Below are 20,664 nucleotides of genomic sequence, written 5' to 3' on the forward strand. Positions count from 1 at the left end.
TAATAGATTTTTTTTTTTTAATCTCACCATGTCCAACTACTTTGGATTCGACTTTATCAATTTAGAGACATTATTTAAAAAGTTCAATCTTTTTTACTTTTAATAGGACACCATATTTAAACTTAGGCATTTCTGATCTATTAGAACATCACCAATAACTTCCTCATACTCTCATAATTTTATCTATGCTAAAGTTTTAAGATAATTTATGGTAAAAAAAATATTTTATTAAATTTAAATATTCATTGTTCAATATACCATATATCAATTTCAGCCCTCAATGAATTTTATTCAAAACTTATTGATGAACCCAAATAAATCAAATTTAGTCCCAACCGTATCTGATACGTTTCTTTGACTCTCTTGAATCTCATCATGTCCAAAAACTCTTGATTCATACCATACCTTCTATCAATTTAAAATAAAAATAAAAAATTATAGTGTCAAATGTATTTAGATATTTTTTGTTTATTCTAGAACACCAATAACTTTTTTACACTTGGATAATCTTGTTAAATAATCCCGACCCCACAATCGAGCCATTGTCGTGCCTAAATCTAGCCAATTGACACCTCTAGATGTAGTCCATAAGATACAATCAAATGTTGACCATCTCGCCCGTGGAAAACGGTAAGAAATCTTGTCAGAATCTCAAGAACTTGAGCAAGGCATCTGCATAAACTGTGAAAAGCCTTGTTATCAAAATTCTTTTTCCATCTCAGTTGAGGTTGAGGAAGCATCACCATCAAATTCAGTTCAACCATTTCAATAATACAACGTGGAGAAAAAGAAATGATTTAAAGTTGCACCACAACCAAATCAAAGGGAAAAAAAACACAAAAAACGTGCCACTAGTAGTCTGACTTAACAATCTTTAAATATTCAATTAATTTTTCTTAACGACGTAAGAAATTAAAGGTTGGATAGTTCTGTACGCCTTTACATGGAGAAGAGCAACATATTTGCCATTTTATCTCCATTTCTCAATCTCTCTAGAAGTTGCTTTTATCAGCTTTCTTGTACTTTCTACAAGTTCATCAAACAGAGCCTCAACATAATTCCTACAAAAAAATATAAGAAAACAAGTGTGAATTTAATGATTAGTTTGAGACAATTCTCGAGTAGCTTAAGGAAATTTAATTTCCATAATTCCCAATTACTAGCAGAAAAGGTTCCGAAAGAAAGTATAGATCCTGAAGCAACTAAGGATGCGAGCTGAAGGGACAGTATGATTAAGCAAATAAAGTAGCATGAGGTTTGAGCATGTTTTAAGATCCACCTAATATTTTAACTAGTTTCAATCGTATATATCTACTTTTGTTTCGATTCAATTATGGTTAAAGTTTCATCTATTTCTAATGTAACTTGAATGGCATGGAATCAAACAGGTGACATGAGGTGCCTTGGGAACATTCTGCCATTGAGATGACGGGAAACACCATGTTTGAGGTGTCTGATTATCGGTTTAGCCCGTGTTAATGATAGGGTTAGACATGTGGCGCGACATTGGCGAACAGGCCTATTTCCATGTGATCATGATTGTAATCAGTAACAGCTGGTGCATATAATCCAAACAAATTAAAATTTCAGCTAGAATCCAAGGAACTGCTTAAGTTCATGCTATTTCCAAGTATTATCCCATAAAAACATGAAATCACCTATAAAGACTCAATTGCCAATCACTTGTTGTCGTCCCAAATCTGCCCACCAACTGTGATCTACCCATCGCTTTCTGTAAAAGTATTTAAAAGTATTCTACTTCATGTGGTAGATCGCTTTATGTAAAAGTATTTAACAGTACTCTACTTCACGTCCACTTTCTCGATTCCTATCATATGATTTGTTATAACCCAAATATTCTACCTTTGTCTTCCTAGATTCACAGTTAATTTCATGCAATGTTTAAGAGGCTCTTTCAAACCCCAACTGGCGGCAAGCAATATTCAAGGAAATGAATGCCCACCACTCTAACGACATTTGGGAACTAATTACACCTTATTTTAGGAAAATCTAAGGTAGGTTGCAAATGTGTCTTCACAATCAGATGTTCCCACAATGGTACTGCAAACTTCTTAAAGGCTCGTTTGACAACTAAAGTATCAACTCAACTATGTAGGGTGGACTGAGAGACTTTTTCTCCAATGGTCAAAATTACTGCAATCTGACTATTCTTCACATTAGCAATTATTTTTCACTGGCCTCTTCACCAACTAGATACTAAGAGTATTTTGCTTTCTAACGATATTACTAAGGAAGTACATATGAAGCAACCTTAAGATGTGTTGCTTAAGAGAAATCAACTTTGTGTGCAAACTAAAGAAATTGATCTACAAGCTAAAGAAATAGAGCTTGGTTTGGCAATTTTAATTCAGCTCTTCTCCTTAATTTCATAATGATAAGTGCAACAGATGACTAGATTTTTCACCTTCTCTCAGTCAAGTAGATGCATTCTTCTTCTTGTTTGTGGACCACATTATCATTAGCAAGGATGATGCAGTTGGGATTGCATAACTGAAAGATTATCTCCACCAGCATTTTCAAAATAAGAACTTAGGCGATCTCAAGTATTTTGTTGGTATAGAGGTGACACGTATAGGGGAGATATCTACAACTCTCATGGAAAGCATGCTTGAGGAGACTGGCATATTAGGTACCAGACCAGCAAATACTCCTATGAATCCAAACTTCAAAATGGTGATTAGATAGGGGGAGTCACTAATTTATCATGGAAAATTTAAAACATAAATGGGAAAACTAAATTATCTTATAGTTACAAAAGTCAAAAACTTGAGGATTCAGTCACCTTGTAGAGGCTCCATGTTCTGATCATTAAAGAGCAACTTCTTAATAGTCCTGGAAAAGGGCTCTTATTCCACAATCAAAGTCACCTACATGTTGTAGGATACATTGATGTAGAATGAGAACCTCATCTACAGATAGCTGATCTACTCCAGCCTATTGTGTTCTCCTACCTAGCAACTTAATTTCCAATTTAAAACGAGAAGCAAGATATAGTAGCTCAATCAAATGATGAGGCAGAATATAGAGCAATGGTGGTAGCAACATATGAACTTATTTAGATCATTAGTTATGCCGTGGACCTGTGGCTTTGATGAAATTTTTCATAATAACCAAATTGCTATGCACAAACCTTCTAATCTAGTGTTTTATGAGAGAACAAGCTTGATTCTCACTACATCATTGAGAAAGAGAAATCCATTGAGATTTTCCCTACATGAATTAGCTTCAATAAACAATTAGCAAATTTACTCACTTGGCCTTTAAGAGGTCCCAAGATTGACTATATTTATAACAAGCTAAGTTGTCACATTATATTTGAACCAACGTGAAAGGGAGTATTAGACACCCACCCATATATAAATAGTATAGGAAGTATAATGTAAATACTACAATAGTCAAGAATCTATTTGTAATATGGAATTGTGAATAGTGCAAGGAAAAAGAAGAAACGGGAATCCTTAATGAGTTTTTCCAGTAACACTCACACATCCCAAATAATTCCTTCTTACTGTAACTATCACAAAGACCCACCTTCCGTATCGGTACTTTTTTTCTACTTAGGCTATTAGAGAATTGGGAATCTAGGATTAACATGAAAAATGAAAGGATTTGCATTATCCAAGGTCAAGTCCCAACACAATGCAAGAACTACCTAGACACATTCAAACAGGTGCAAATTGTAAACTAAAATTTCTTCAAGCTCTCTTACACTATTGAATTTGGTACTGAACTATTTTCAAATATAGATATTCTAGAACTATTATACAAACAACAATGATCCATCGTCCAATCTTCTCAATCTCAAATATGAAAAATCTACGGTAACATTTTATTTGCAATGTAAATAAAATTTATTTGCAATGCAAATAAAATCTTCTTAATAAATTTATTTACGTATTTTTTATCTGCAATGCAAAATCTATGGTAACATTTTATTTGAATTCATATAGCTTGTCGATGGAAATATGGTAAAACCATAGATTCTGCATTGCCGATAAAAAAAAGATAAATAAATTTATTAATATGTCAATTATTTTTTTATTAAAATTTATTAATCTATTTTTTTTTGTTTGTTTAAATAGGAATATTAGAGAATATCATTTACCATCATACAAACGTGTGTTTGTGTAAAAACTAAAAAAACTACTATAAAAAATTAAGCTTGCCACCACCATCTCAAGGAAATGGCATTGGTTCAGCGAGCTCAAACCAATTAACAAAAGGTTATAGAGATTCTTCAGACTAAACAAATTTTCTATAGCTAAAGTTTATGGCTTATCAAACAATGCAATACTCTGCTTGGATTCTGTTTTTGGAAAGGATTGACTAACTGTCACTGAAAAGAGTTTTCGTTATAAAACTTATCCAATAGTTTTTGTTACAAAATCTCTTTTCATATTTTCTCGCTTTTTGCCAAATGATATCATTGGATGGTCACCACGTTGGCGCTTTAGATTCCCTAGTTGATTAGAGAAGTTAGTCCTTATGATTTTATGGGACGTTTCCGAAGATAACAATGACAAGAGAATATGGAGAAAATATTGTTCTAAATGACGTTTGAGGTAACTGTCTAGACAGACATTATCCTCCCTGCTTTTGTTGGAAACTTTAACGTGATCCAACAATATAGGTTAATTTAAAAAAACTCACCTCCTTTTAACTCAAATCGCCGCAGCTACAACGACCATCACCGCTACAGCCCATCGCCGCCATTGATCATCATTCATCGCCTGCTTGCCCACCGTTAAGCCCGGAGATGAGTCCAAACCAGTCACACATGCCCGACAACGAGCCTGGACCCGTTGGGTGAACACGACAATGACTCCAACCTCGTAACAGCGATGGCAGCTGTACCTGCGACGAATTGAGGTGAAAGGAGATGAGTTTTTTTAAATTAACCTATATTGTTAGATCACCTTAAAATTTCCAACAAAAGCAGGGAGGATAATGTCTGCCTAGGCAGCTACCTCAAACGTCATTTAGAACACTATTTTCTCCATATTCTCTGGTCACAGTTGTCTTCGGAAACATCCCATAAAATCATAAGGACTAACCCTCTCTAATCAACCAGGGAAACTAAAGCGCCAACGTGGTGACCATCCAATCATATCATTTGGCAAAAAGAGAAAAAATATGAAAACAGATTTTATAACCAAAACTATTGGAAAAGTATTATAACGAAAACTCTTTTCAGTGGCAGTTAGTCAATTCTCTCCAAAAACAGAATCCAAGCAGAGTATTGCATTGTTTGATAAGGCATAAACTTCAGCTATAGAAAATTTGTTCAGTCTGAAAAATCTCTATAACCTTTTGCAAATTTGTTAAAGTCCGCTGAACCAATGTCATTTATTGAGATGGTGGCGGCAAGCATAATTTTTTATAGTAGCTTTTATAGTTTCTTCCACAAACTCACATTTGTATAATGGTAATTCAAGATATTTTCTAATATCCCTATTTGCACAAACAAAATAAAAAATAGATTAATAAATTTTAATAAAAAAATAATTGACATATTAATAAATTTATTTATCTGCAATGCAGAATCTATGGTTGTACCATATATCCATCAACAAGCTGCATGAATTCAAATAAAATGTTACTATAGGTTTTCCATTGCAGATAATAAATACGAAAATATATTTATTGATATGTCAATTATTTTTTTATAAAATTTATTAATCTATTTTTTATTTTGTTTATGCAAATAGGGATATTAGAAAATATCTTGAATTACCATCATATAAAAGTGTGTTTGTGGAAGAAACTATAAAAGCTACTATAAAAAATTATGCTTGCCGCCACCATCTCAATAAATGGCACTGGTTTTGCGGGCCCAACAAATTTGCAAAAAATTATAGAGATTCATTAGATTGAACAAATTTTATATATCTAAAGTTTATGGCTTATCAAACAATACAATACTCTGCTTGGATTCTATTTTTGAAGAGGGTTGACTAACTGATCACTGAAAGAAGTTTTCGTTATAATACTTTTCCAATAGTTTTGGTTATAAAATCCCTATTCATATATTTTCTCTTTTTGCCAAATGATATGATTGGATGGTCACCACGTTGGCGCTTTAGTTTCCCTGGTTGATTGGAAAGGTTAGTCCTTATGATTTTATGGGATGTTTCCGAAGAGAACTGTGACAAGAGAATATGAAGAAAATAGTATTTTAAATGACGTTTGAGGAAGCAGTCTAGGCAGGCATTATCCTTCCCGCTTTTATTGGAAACTTTAAGGTGATCCAACAATATAGGTTAATTTAAAAAAAAACTCACCTCCGTTCACCTCAAATCGCCGCATCTAAAGCTGCCATCGCCGCTACGAGGTTGGAGTCATTGTCGTGTTTACCCAACGGGTCCAGGCTCGTTGTCGGGCATGTGTGACTAGTTTGGGTTCATCGCCGGGCTTAACGATGGGCGAGCATGCGATGAATGATGATCAATGGTGGCGATAGGTTGTAACGGCGATGGTAGCTGTAGCTGCGGCAATTTGAGCTGAACGGAGGTCAGTTTTTTTAAATTAACCTATATTGTTGGATCACCTTAAAATTTTTAACAAAAGCGGGGAGGATAATGTCTGCCTAGGCAGCTACCTCAAAATCATAAGGACTAACCCTCTCTAATCAACCAGGGAAACTAAAACGCCAACGTGATGACCCAATCATATCATTTGGTAAACAGGGAGAAAATATGAAAAGGATTTTATAACCAACACTATTGGAAAATTATTATAACGAAAACTCTTTTCAGTAGCAGTTAGTCAACTCTCTCCAAAAACAGAATCCAAACAGAATATTGCATTTTTTGATAAGCCATAAACTTCAGCTATAGAAAATTTGTTCAATCTGAAAAATCTTTTACAAATTTGTTGAGGCCCGCAAAACCAGTGTCATTTCTTGAAATGGTGGCGGCAAGCATAATTTTTTATAGTAGCTTTTATAGTATCTTCCACAAACACACGTTTGTATGATGATAATTCAAGATATTTTCTAATATCCCTATTTGCATAAAAAAAAAAATAAATTAATAAGTTTTATAAAAAGATAATTGACATATCAATAAATTTATTTTCGTATTTTTTATCTGCAATGGAAAACCTATGGTAACAATTTATTTGAATTTATGTAGCTTGTCGATGGATATATGGTACAACCATAGATTCTGCATTGCAAATAAAAAATAGATAAATAAACTTATTAATATGTCAATTATTTTTTTATTAAAATTTAATAATCTATTTTTTATTTTGTTTGTGGAAATAGGAATATTAGAAAATATCTTGAATTACCATTATACAAATGTGAGTTTGTGGAAGAAACTATAAAAGCTACTATAAAAAATTATGCTTGCCGCCACCATCTCAAGAAATGGCACTGGTTCAGCGGGCTCTAACAAATTTGCAAAAGGTTATAGAGATTCTTCAGACTGAACAAAATTTCTATAACTGAAATTTATGGCTTATCAAACAATACAATACTCTGCTTGGATTCTGTTTTTGGAGAGAGTTGACTAACTGCCACTGAAAAGAGTTTTCGTTATAATACTTTTCAATAGTTTTGGTTATAAAATCCCTTTTTATATTCTCTCTTTTTGCCAAATGATATAATTGGATGGTCACCACGTTGGCGCTTTAGTTTCCCTGGTCGATTAGAGAGGGTTAGTCCTTATGATTTTATGGGATGTTTCCGAAAACAACTGTGACCAGAAAATATGGAGAAAATAGTGTTCTAAATGACATTTGAAATAGCTGCCTAGGCAGACATTATCCTCCCCGCTTTTGTTGAAAATTTTAAGGTGATCTAACAATATAGGTTAATTTTAAAAAATTCACCTCCGTTCACCACAAATTACCGCAGCTACAACTGCCATCGCCGCTACAGCCCATCGCCACCATTGATTATCATTCATTGCTTGCACGCCCATCGTTAAGCCCGACGATGAGTCCAAACTAGTCACACATGCCCGGCAACGAGCCTGGACCCATTGGGTGAACCCGATAATGACTCCGATCTCGTAGCGGTGATGGCAGCTATAGCTACGACGATTTAAGGTGAAAGGATGTGAGTTTTTTTAAATTAACCTATAATATTGGATCACCTTAAAGTTTCCAACAAAAGCGGAGAGGATAAAGTCTGCCTAGGCAGCTACCTCAAACGTCATTTAGAACACGATTTTCTCTAAACTCTCTGGTCACAGTTGTTTCCGGAAACATCCCATAAAATCATAAGGACTAACCCTCTCTAATCAACCAGGGAAACTAAAGCGCTAACGTGGTAACCATCCAATCATATCATTTGGCAAAAAGAGAGAAAATATGAATAGGGATTTTATAACCAAAACTATTGGAAAAGTATAATAACGAAAACTCTTTCCAGTGGCAGTTAGTCAACTCTCTCCAAAAACAGAATCCAAGGAGAGTATTGCATTTTTTGATAAGCCATAAACTTCAGCTATAGAAAATTTGTGAAATCTGAAAAATCTCTATAACCTTTTGCAAATTTGTAGGGGCCCGCAAAACCAGTGCAATTTTTTGAGATGGTGGCGGCAAGCATAATTTTTTATAGTAACTTTATAGTTTCTTCCACAAACACACGTTTGTAAGATGGTAATTCAAGATATTTTTTAATATCCCTATTTTTATAGACAAAATAAAAAATAAATTAATAAATTTTATAAAAAAAATAATTGACATATCAATAAATTTATTTTCGTATTTTTTATCTGCAATAAAAAACCTATGGTAACATTTTATTTGAATTCATGCAGCTTGTCGATGGAGCTTGACGATGGATATATGGTACAACTATAGATTCTGCATTGCAGATAAAAAATAGATAACTAAATTTATTAATATGTTAATTATTTTTTTATTAAAATTTAATAATCTATTTTTTATTTTGTTTGTGCAAATAGGGATATTAGAAAATATCTTGAATTACCATCATACAAACGTGAGTTTGTGGAAAAACTATAAAAGCTACTATAAAATATTATGTTTGCCGCCACCATCTCAAGAAATGGCACTGGTTCAGCGGGCTCTAACAAATTTGCAAAAGATTATAGAGATTCATCAGATTGAACAAATTTTCTATAGCTGAAGTTTATGCCTTATCAAACAATGCAATACTCTGCTTGAATTCTGTTTTTGGAGAGAGTTGACTAATTGTCACTGAAAAGAGTTTTCGGTATAATACTTTTCCAATAGTTTTGGTTATAAAATACCTTTTTATATTTTCTCTCTTTTTGCCAAATGATATGATTGAATGGTCACCACGTTTGCGCTTTAGTTTCCCTGGTTGATTAGAGAGGGTTAGTCCTTATGATTTTATGGGATGTTTCCAAAGACAACTGTGACCAGAGAATATGGAGAAAATAGTGTTCTAAATAACGTTTGAGGTAGCTGCCTAGGCAGACATTATCCTCCCTGCTTTTGTTGAAAACTTTAAGGTGATCTAATAATATAGGTTAATTTAAAAAAACTCACCTCCGTTCACCTCAAATTGCCGCAGCTACAGCTGTCATCACCGTTACAGCCCATCGCCAACATTGATCATCATTCATCGCCTACTCGCCCAACGTTAAGCATGGCAATGAGTCCAAATTAGTCACACATGCCCGACAACGAGCCTGGACCCATTGGGTGAACCCGACAATGACTCCAACCTCGTAGCGGCGATGGCAGCTGTAGCTACGGCGATTTAAGGTGAAAGGAGGTGAGTTTTTTTAAATTAACCTATAATGTTAGATCACCTTAAAGTTTTCAACAAAAGCGGGGAGGATAAAGTTTGCCTAAGCAGCTACCTCAAACGTCATTTAGAACACGATTTTCTCCAAACTCTTTGGTCACAGTTGTCTTCGGAAACATCCCATAAAATCATAAGGACTAACCCTCTCTAATCAACCAAGGAAACTAAAACGCTTACGTGGTGACCATCCAATCATATCATTTGGCAAAAAAAGAGAAAATATGAATAGGGATTTTATAACCAAAACTATTGGAAAATTATTATAACGAAAACTCTTTTCAGTGGCAGTTAATCAACTCTCTCCAAAAACAGAATCCAAGCAGAGTATTGGATTGTTTGATAAGGCATAAACTTCAGTTATAGAAAATTTGTTCAGTCTGATGAATCTCTATAACCTTTTGCAAATTTGTTGGAGCCCGCAAAACCAGTGACATTTTTTGAGATGGTGGCGGCAAGAATAATTTTTTATAGTAGCATTTATAGTTTCTTCCACAAACTCACGTATGTATAATGGTAATTCAAGATATTTTCTAATATCTCTATTTGCACAAACAAAATAAAAAATAGATTAATAAATTTTATTAAAAAAATAATTGACATATTAATAAATTTATTTATCTATTTTTTATCTGAAATGCAGAATCTATAGTTGTACCATATATCCATCGACAAGCTGCATGAATTCAAATAAAATGTTACCATAGGTTTCCCATTGCAGATAAAAAATACGAAAATAAATTTATTGGTATGTCAATTATTTTTTTATAAAATTTATTAATCTATTTTTTATTTTGTTTATACAAATAGGGATATTAGAAAATATCTTGAAATTACCATCATACAAACGCTTGTTTGTGGAAGAAACTATAAAATCTACTATAAAAAATTATGCTTGCCGTCACCATCTCAAGAAATGGCACTGGTTTTGCGGGCTCCAACAAATTTGCAAAACGTTATAGAGATTATTTAGATTGAACAAATTTTCTATTGCTAAAGTTTATGACTTATCAAACAATGCAAAACTCTGCTTGGATTCTGTTTTTGGAGAGGGTTAAATAACTGACCACTGAAAGGAGTTTTCGTTATAATACTTTTCCAATAGTTTTGGTTATAAAATCCCTATTCATATTTTCTCTCTTTTTGCCAAATGATATGATTGGATGGTCACCACATTGACGCTTTAGTTTCCCTGGTTGAATGGAAAGGGTTAGTCCTTATGATTTTATCAGTTCAGATCCTCTGTCTCCATTTCTCTCTATCCTCGTGTCTCATTGTCGATCAGATTAAATCTCAAGGATACTTTGCACATCACGAGGATACTGCACATATATTAAAGATGTCATGATACCTTGAGATTTAATCTGATCCGTCCGACCGACAATGGGACACGGGGATAGAGAGAAATAGGGACAGAGGATCTGAACTATGATTTTATGGGATGTTTCCAAAAAGAACTGTGACAAGAGAATATGGAGAAAATAGTATTTTAAATGACGTTCGAGGAAACAGTCTAGGCTGACATTATCCTTTCCGCTTTTATTGGAAACTTTAAGATGATCCAACAATATAGGTTAATTTAAAAAAAACTCACCTCCGTTCACCTCAAATGACCGCAGCTACAGCTGCAATCGCCGCTACGAGGGTTGGAATCATTGTCGTGTTCACCCAACGGGTCCAGGCTCGTTGTCGGGCATGTGTGACTAATTTGGACTCATTGCCATGCTTAACGTTGGGCGAGTAGGCGATGAATGATGATCAATGTTGGCGATGGGCTGTAACGGTGATGACAGCTGTAGCTGCGGCAATTTGAGGTGAACGGAGGTGAGTTTTTTTAAATTAACCTATATTATTAGATCACCTTAAGCGCCAGCGTGGTGACCATCCAATCATATCATTTGGCAAAAAGGGATTAAATATGACAAGGGATTTTATATTCAAAACTATTGAAAAAGTATTATAACTTAAACTTTTATCAGTGCCAGTTAGTCAACTCTCTCCAAAAACAGAATCCAAGCAGAGTATTGCATTTTTTGATAAGCCATAAACTTCAGTTATAGAAAATTTGTTCAATCTGAAAAATCTTTATAAGCTTTTGCAAACTTGTTGGGGCCCGCAAAACCAGTGTCATTTCTTGAGATGGTGGCGGCAAGCATAATTTTTTATAGAAGTTTTTATACTTTCTTCCACAAACACACGTTTGTATGATGTTAATTCAAGATATTTTCTAATATCCCTATTTACATAAACAAAAAAAAAATAGATTAATAAATTTAATAAAAAAATAATTGACATATTAATAAAATTATTTTCGTATTTTTTATCTGCAATGGAAAACCTATGGTAACATTTTATTTGAATTTATGCAGCTTGTCGATGGATATATGGTACAACCATAGATTCTGCATTGCAAATAAAAAATAGATAAATTAATTTATTAATATGTCAATTATTTTTTTATAAAATTTATTAATCCATTTTTTATTTTGTTTGTTAAAATAAGGATATTAAAAAATATCTAGAATTACCATCATACAAACGTGTGTTTGTGGAAGAAACTATAAAAACAACTATAAAAAAATTATACTTGCCGCCACCATCTCAAGGAAATGGCACTGGTTCAACGTGCTCAAACAAATTTGCAAAAGATTATAGAGATTATTCAGACTGAACAACTTTTCAATAGCTGAAGTTTATGGCTTATCAAACAATGCAATACTCTGCTTCGATTCTATTTTTGGAGAGAGTTGACTAACTGTCATTGAAAAGAGTTTTTATAAGTTATAATACTTTTCCAATAGTTTTGGTTATAAAATCCCTTTTTATATTTTCTTTTTTTTTGCCAAATGATATGATTGGATGGTCACCACGTTGGCGCTTTAGTTTCCCTGGTTGATTAGAGAGGGTTAGTCCTTATGATTTTATGGGATGTTTCCGAACACAACTGTTAGTAAACGTGGTGACCATCCAATCATATCATTTGGCAAAAAGAGAAAAAATATGGAAAGAGATTTTATATCCAAAACTATTGGAAAAGTATTATAACGAAAACTCCTTTTAGTGGCAGTTAGTCAACCCTTTCTAAAAAACAGAATCCAAGCAAAGTATTGCATTTTTTGATAAGTCATAAACTTTAGCTATAAAAAATTTGTTCAGTCTGAAAAATTTCTATAACCTTCGCAAATTTATTAGAGCCCGCTGAACCAGTGTCATTTCCTTGAGATGGTGGCGGCAAACATAATTTTTTATAGTAGCTTTTATAGTTTCTTCCACAAACAAACATTTGTATGATGGTAATCTAAGATATTTTCTAATATCCCTATTTGAACAAACAAAAAAAATTAATTAAGAAATTTTATAAAAAAATAATTGACATATTAATAAATTTATTTACATATTTTTTATCTGCATTGCAAAATCTATGGTAACATTTTATTTGAATTCATGCAGCTTGTCGATGGATATATAGTAAAATCATAGATTCTGCATTGCAGATAAAAAATAGATAAAGAAATTTACTAATATGTCAATTATTTTGTTATTAAAATTTATTAATCTATTTTTTATTTTGTTTGTGCAAATAGAGATATTAGAAAATATCTTAAATTACCATCATACAAACGAGTGTTTGTGGAAAAAACAATAAAAGCTACAATAAAAAATTATGCTTGCTGCCACCATCTCAAGAACTGACATTGTTTTGGCGGGCTCCAACAAATTTGCAAAAGGTTATAGAGATTTTTCAGATTGAACAAATTTTCTATAGCTAAAGTTTATGACTTATCAAACAATGCAATACTCTGCTAAATTTTCTATTGCTAAAATTTATGGCTTATCAAAAAATGCAATACTCTGCTTGGATTCTGTTTTTAGAGAGAGTTGACTAACTGCCACTGAAAAGAGTTTTCGTTATAATACTTTTCCAATAGTTTTGGTTATAAAATCCTTATTCATATTTTCTCACTTTTTGCCAAATGATATGATTGGATGGTCACCACGTTGGCGCTTTAGTTTCCCTGGTTGATTGGAAAGGGTTAGTCCTTATGATTTTATGGGATGTTTCCGGAGAGAATTGTGACAAGAGAATACGGAGAAAATAGTATTTTAAATGACGTTTGAGGAAGCAGTCTAGGCAGACATTATCCTTCTCGCTTTTATTGGAAACTTTAAAGTGACCCAACAATATAGGTTAATTTAAAAAAAACTCACCTCCGTTCACCTCAAATCGCCGCAGCTACAGCTGCCATCGCCGCTACGACGTTGGAGTCATTGTCGTGTTCACCCAATGGGTCCAGGCTCGTTGTCGGGCATGTGCGACTAGTTTGGACTCATCGCCGAGCTTAACGATGGACGAGCAAGCGATGAATGATAATCAATGGTGGCGATGGGTTGTAGCGGCGATGACAGCTATAGTTGCGGCAATTTGAGGTGAACGGAGGTGAGTTTTTTTTAATTAACCTATATTGTTGGATCACCTTAAACGTCATTTAGAACACTATTTTCTCCATATTCTCTGGTCACAGTTGTGTTCGGAAACATCCCATAAAATCATAAGGACTAACCCTCTCTAATTAACAAGGGAAATTAAAGCGCCAACGTGGTGACCATCCAATCATATCATCTGGCAAAAAGAGAGAAAATATAAAAAAGGATTTTATAACCAAAACTATTGGAAAAGTATTATAACGAAAACTCTTTTCAGTGGCAGTTAGTCAACTCTCTCCAAAAAAACATATCCAAACAAAATATTGCATTGTTTGATAAGTCATAAACTTCAGCTATTGAAAAGTTGTTCAATCTGTATAATGTCTATAATCTTTTGCAAATTTGTTGGAGCCCACTGATCAGTGCCATTTCCTTGAGATGGTGGCGGCAAGTATAATTTTTTATAGTAGATTTTATAGTTTCTTCCACAAACACACGTTTGTATGATGGTAATTCAAGATATTCACCAATATCCCTATTTGAACAAACAAAATAAAAAATGGATTAATAAATTTCATAAAAAAATAATTGATATATCAATAAATTTATTTATGTATTTTTTATCTGCAATGCAAAATCTATGGTAACATTTTATTTGAATTCATGCAACTTGGCGATGGATAAATGGTAAAACCATAGATTTTGCATTACAGATAAAAAATAAATAAATTTGTTAATATTTTAATTATTTTTTTATTAAAATTTATTAATTTATTTTTTTTTGTTTATTTAAATAGGGATATTAGAGAATATCTTGAATTACCATCATACAAACATGTGTTTGTGGAAGAAACTTTAAAAACTATTATAAAAAATTATGCTTGCCACCACCATCTCAAGGAAATAGCACTGGTTCAGCGGGCCCCAACAAATTTGCAAAAGGTTATAGAGATTATTCAGACTGAACAAATTTTTTATAGCTAAAGTTTATGGTTTATCAAACAATGTAATACTCTGTTTGGATTCTGTTATTGGAGAGGGTTGACTAACTGTCACTGAAAAGAGTTTTCGTTATAATACTTTTCCAATAGTTTTGGTTATAAAATCTCTTTTTATATTTTTTCTCTTTTTGCCAAATGATATGATTGGATGGTTATCACGTTGGCGCTTTAGTTTCCCTGGTTGATTAGAGAGGGTTAGTCCTTATGATTTTATAGGATGTTTCCGAAAAGAACTGTGACTAGAGAATATGGAGAAAATAGTGTTCTAAATGACGTTTGAGGAAGCTGCCTAGGCAGACATTATCCTCCCCGCTTTTGTTGGAAACTATAAGGTGATCCAACAATATAAGTTAATTTAAAAAAACTCACCTCCTTTCACCTTAAATTGCCGCAGCTACAACCGCCATCGCCGCTACAACCCATCGCCGCCATTGATCATCATTCATCGTCTGCTCGCCCACCGTTAAGCCCGGCGATGAGTTCAAACTAGTCGCACATGCCCGGCAACGAGCCTGGACCCGCAGGGTGAACCCGATAATGACTCCAACCTCGTAGTGAGAGCCAAGACATGTCACCCAAGATATATATATATAGAGAGAGAGGGAGGATTCTTATGCTACGGACTATTTACGTGGACCTACCATATCATTTTTTTAATTTTTTAAATACAACATTTTCTCTTTTTTTTCTTCGTTCTCGTCGAAATGCTTGTCGTGCTCACCGCGCCTCCTCGCCCAATGCCACCTGCCCGCTTGCCTGCCCACCGCCGACAGCTTGGACGCAACCCAACTATAGCCAGGAGGGAAAGGTGAACCCTTGGGGGATCGCGGCATGGCTTCCGACCGCGATCCAATTCGATCGCGGCATGGATTTTGGCCACTATCCAGCTCAATTGTTGATGGATTCCAACCGCGATCTGATGCGATTACGGCCAGACACGATCGTGTCCAGAATCTGACACGATCAGCGCGATCGCATCCGGAATCTGACACGATCAACGCGATCGTGGCCGGAATCCAAGGGCAATCGCGACCAGAATACGTCGCGATCATGGCCAGACGTCCGAAATATGGTGCGATCGCGTCCGAATTCTAGCACAATCATGACCAGACGCGATCGCATCGAAATCCGGCCACCTGCCCAACACGACCCCACTCGTTGCCCATAGCTCCACATTCTTCCTCCTGGCCAGCGGCCAACTAAGAGTAGCATCCGGATCCCCCCGGTACCGAGACTTCCTATCATTGGAAACCTCCACCAGCTCTGCCACCTCGCCCACAGCTCCATGTCACCTCGCCCACAGCTCCATGTAGATGCTCGCTCTACAGGGGGCAGTGGTCGATAGTCGAGCGGGTGGCCAGGAGGCGTGGTCGGCGAGAAAGTAGAAGGGGAAAAAAAAGAGAAAATGTTGTATTTAAAAAAAAATGACATGGAAGTCCACAAAACCAGTCCCTAACAATCCATAGGAAATAGTCCGTAACATAACAACAGATCTTATCCGCGCTGGTACATTTTTTAATTTTTTATTAAACTCCCGATTATGTCAATAAAATTTTGCCTTTAAGGTTTAAGAGTTGTGTTATAGTATTAAACAAAAAAAAAAATTAGATATGTACAAAGTGAGCAGCATAAGATATATAGGGCAACAATGCTATATATATATAGTTTTTGGTCTCCTACCCCTTACCACTTCCACATTAATCAATTCAAATTGTTTTAAACATAAAATAAGAAAAAAACATATAACTTACATAAATACCATTGAAAATAAATTCAGATCAAATAGATAACAACATCGATGGATGAGATTGTGCTTGATAAGAAGACTAGCGAACTAGTACATTTTTTCCATAACTCCCAAGGAAAGTAACTAAAGCAATCCTTCTGTAAAGAAATATAACTCATTTTGAGGTATAGCAATTTGTCAGTCTTGGAAGTTCATTTAAAAGTAAGTATCACAAAGATTACGGATTCTTAAGTGCAGACAAAATAAAGTTGCCACATGCAAAATTATAATCTCCAATGGATGATTCCTAAACATGCATGGCACTTACCTCACCTAATTAACTGAAGATAAAATAGAATAATGATTTGTTTGGACTAACTTCTATGGTGGTATTCACAATGAACATAAGATAAATTGGGTTTGTTGCAGAACAATTCAAATTAGTAAAAAAAACCCTAAAAATAACACAAATCCCTAAGAATGTCACAACAATGACCATAGATAAAAAAATTATCAAAACCACTTCTAGCCGGATCACAAAAAATGCAAGCACTGGTCAGGACAAGAAATGCAATAAGAAGATGACAAGAAATGCAATAGCACTCACCTCACCTAATTAACGGAAGATAACTAACTTCTGTGGTGGAATTAGGGATGGCAGTAGGTCTCTAATAGCCCCATATCCACAGATACAAAATTTGTTTAAGCCAAGTTCGAGTACCAAATAATCAGGTTTGTATAGTAAAATATATATGCAAGACGGTTTTGAATATGCTTAAAGTGATGGATACCCTCGAGCTCACATTTTGTCCCGAGTACTCATTGATTTGGATACCCATTTACATACATAGGTGGCATCCACCAATGAACATAAATAAATTAGGTTTGTTGCAGAACAATTCAAACCAGTAAGGAAAAAAAATCCTAAAAATAACACAGATTCCTAAGCATGTCACAACAATGAACATATATAAAAAGAGAGAGATTTTAAAAGAGAGATTAATTTTAAAACTTTCCTTTATTGTCATGTACAATAAGAAATTTAGAAAAGACATATTTTAACTGTTGTTAAAATTTCCTTTTTAAGAGAGCCACAAATAAGAAAGTTTTAATTATATTTAAAACTTTCCTTTTTTGCCATGACCAAGGATTATAAAAGAGAATGAGTGGGTGCCTCATGAGACACACAACGTAAGTTCCCTCTCTTCCTAATCCCTTGGTGCCAGACCCTTCCCTCATCCCCTTCCTTAAGGACCGGCTACAATATTCATCTTCCTTCTACAACCGGCAGGACAAAAGGATTCCATCCAAGCTAGGGCCGGCGACTTTGCTTCCATAACCTAGGGTCAGCGACCTTGCTTGGAGCTCATCTTAGATCCCATTGTGGCCGGAGGTATAGAGGAAAGGAAGAAGAAGGTGGCCGGTTGCTTAGAGGGAAAGAAGAAGAGAAGGAAATTTCCTATTTTGGCTCATCTTAAATCCCATTGTGGTCGGAGGTATATTCATTTGACTGGACCAATACGACACATTGAACCGACTACAATGATATTATCATCATAGCTAGATTGAACAAAGTATCTCCTTATTACATGTATTAAATATCTCCATTATATGTATGGTCTGAGATGAATTTTTAGAACACAGTATACCCAGGACAGGGATTAGTGGTTAATGCATGGGAGTTTGCACAATAGAGCAGGGTCGATCCTCGGCAAATGCTGAGATTAAAAAGACCTTCCCATGCATTCGTTATCTATAGTTTCTTGATTTACCTCCGGTCGTGAATTGATTGGCGAGGATGCTAGAGGGGAACATTTCTTTTTTTGCACAATGAGATGAATTTTTATTTATATTTTGATTAAAATTGTTACATGAGCTTGTACTGGCCAAAATTTACAACTCTGCTATTCTACTAAGCTTCTTAGAACTTCTTTAAGTCATTTTTATGTTTTTGATTTTAATCAATGTAAATACATGTTGTTTCAATCGCGAGATGGATTGGGTATCTTATATGAATCTGGTGTGGATCCAGTTATGTCATTCCGACCCAGTTATTGTGGTCAGACTCTATTCTTCTTCTTTCATCTGACTTTTTATTATTTTTTTTAACTATCATAAGAATAGTACTGGATTCTTACCTCTCAAATACTAGTCTCGAGTCCTGACTACCATAAGGATAGAAGCGGGTTTGGGCCTCTCGAATCCTAGTCTTAGATCTCGATTACCAGAAGAATAGTAGTGAGTTCAGACCTCCTAAATTCTAGTCATAGGTCTCGACTATCATAAAAATAATAGTAGGATTGGACCTCCTAAGGACTCGAGTGACTCTTTCTTCCTGGACTGATATGCCTAGGCACTTAGTATTTGACCTTGAACCCAAGGATCGGGGTGTATATAAGTGACTGGGCGCTCGAGAGTATAGTTGGGGCTTATAAGGCATCAGGAGGTGTTATAATTTAGGGCATGAGCGGAATGTAGGGAGGTGAAGGGTCTAGACGAGGAGGACCCAGTGGGATAGACTTTTTGGGCTGCTACATTAATGGGATGATAGCAAGAGAACCACGTTGGTAGTTGGTATGGACTGATAGTGAAAGAAAAGAACAGAAAGCGACCATGGAGATATATCAAATATGAAGGACCAAAAAAGTGGTCATCAACCATCTTCATCCTCTACATTTCAATTCATTTCCTTAATTTGTACGACCACTTAAGCATCAGAGAAGATTCGCTTGATCACTTCAGCGACCTTTTGACTTGTATTAAATTTGGACAGATATCTCCACTTGAGGAGACTCCAAGATGTGCTCGATAAAAAGATGAAGTACAGAATTCGACTACAACATTCATATATTCAAAAACCATTATAGTATCGGTCAAAATACAAAAGGAATTCAGAGCTAACTGATTTAAAGGAACCTAGTAGAAAGACAGAAGATCCAAATAAACAGGTGGAATGGGGAAGCATAGTCCCCTTCAAATTGCCCAACAAAAAAACGGACAGGATCCTCTAGACCCATACCCTTGGTCCTCTCCTCGACTAGGGGTACCTCATAGGTGGGATTAGGTTCAGAGGATCCCACCATGAATGGAGTGGTCCATCCTTTGGATCGCATTTTGAGGTCCAGACGATCCGCGCTCAACAAAAAAGGCTAATGCTCTTAGAGGCGGTTGATGAGGATGCTCAAACGGTGTAGGGTGGTCAATCTGACACTCTCAGTAATGAATTTGTTGCTATGAAGGGCGAAGGGGTGAGACAAGGACATTTGAGATGTGGCATTTTGAAACCAAAAACCCTTGGATATTGAGGTCTCTACTTCTGACTGGGGGGTTTTGACATTGACGAGGATTTTTGGGAGCCATGAACAAAGAAATAAAGTTGAGATTCGACTTATTAAGTTTGTCTGAAAAAATAGTCAAGCTTAGGAAATCTAAAAGTTGTGACTCACTGAATAATGATGACAAGCTTCTAGTCCTCTTCGAGTGTTGTAAATAGTGGTAGGTGGTGGTGGGGCGTTAAATAATATATTAGTTAAAGTACCACAAATTAAGTAAGGGATCAACAATTAGAAAAAAACTATATATATATATATCATTGTTGCCCTATATATCTTATGCTGCTCATCTTGTAAAAAATTTTGGTTTGAATTTTTTTTTTTTTCTGTTTAGTACTATAACACAACTCTTAAATCCTAAAGGCAAAACTTTATTGACATAATCGGGAGTTTAATAAAAAAATAAAAAAT

At 34.9% G+C, this 20,664-nt stretch overlaps 1 protein-coding gene and 1 long non-coding RNA gene across 2 annotated transcripts in view; both read right to left on the minus strand.

The window, feature by feature from the left end:
• Nucleotides 1–663: 663 nt before the first annotated feature.
• LOC122048464 overlaps nucleotides 664–20,664 on the minus strand; it is a 33,457-nt gene continuing 13,456 nt past the window's right edge. The window contains exon 5 of the mRNA XM_042610029.1: nucleotides 664–1,061. Coding sequence (XP_042465963.1) covers nucleotides 1,050–1,061 — 12 coding nt within the window. The 3' untranslated portion in view covers nucleotides 664–1,049. The remainder of the gene's footprint in view (nucleotides 1,062–20,664) is intronic.
• Nucleotides 4,922–14,244, minus strand: LOC122046416. The gene is made up of 2 exons (XR_006130290.1): nucleotides 9,828–14,244; nucleotides 4,922–6,619 (listed from the first exon to the last, which is right to left on the minus strand). It is a non-coding gene; the product is annotated as an uncharacterized LOC122046416 (long non-coding RNA).

This window comes from Zingiber officinale, chromosome 2B (genome assembly GCF_018446385.1).
Source record: "Zingiber officinale cultivar Zhangliang chromosome 2B, Zo_v1.1, whole genome shotgun sequence".
NCBI lineage: Eukaryota > Viridiplantae > Streptophyta > Magnoliopsida > Zingiberales > Zingiberaceae > Zingiber > Zingiber officinale.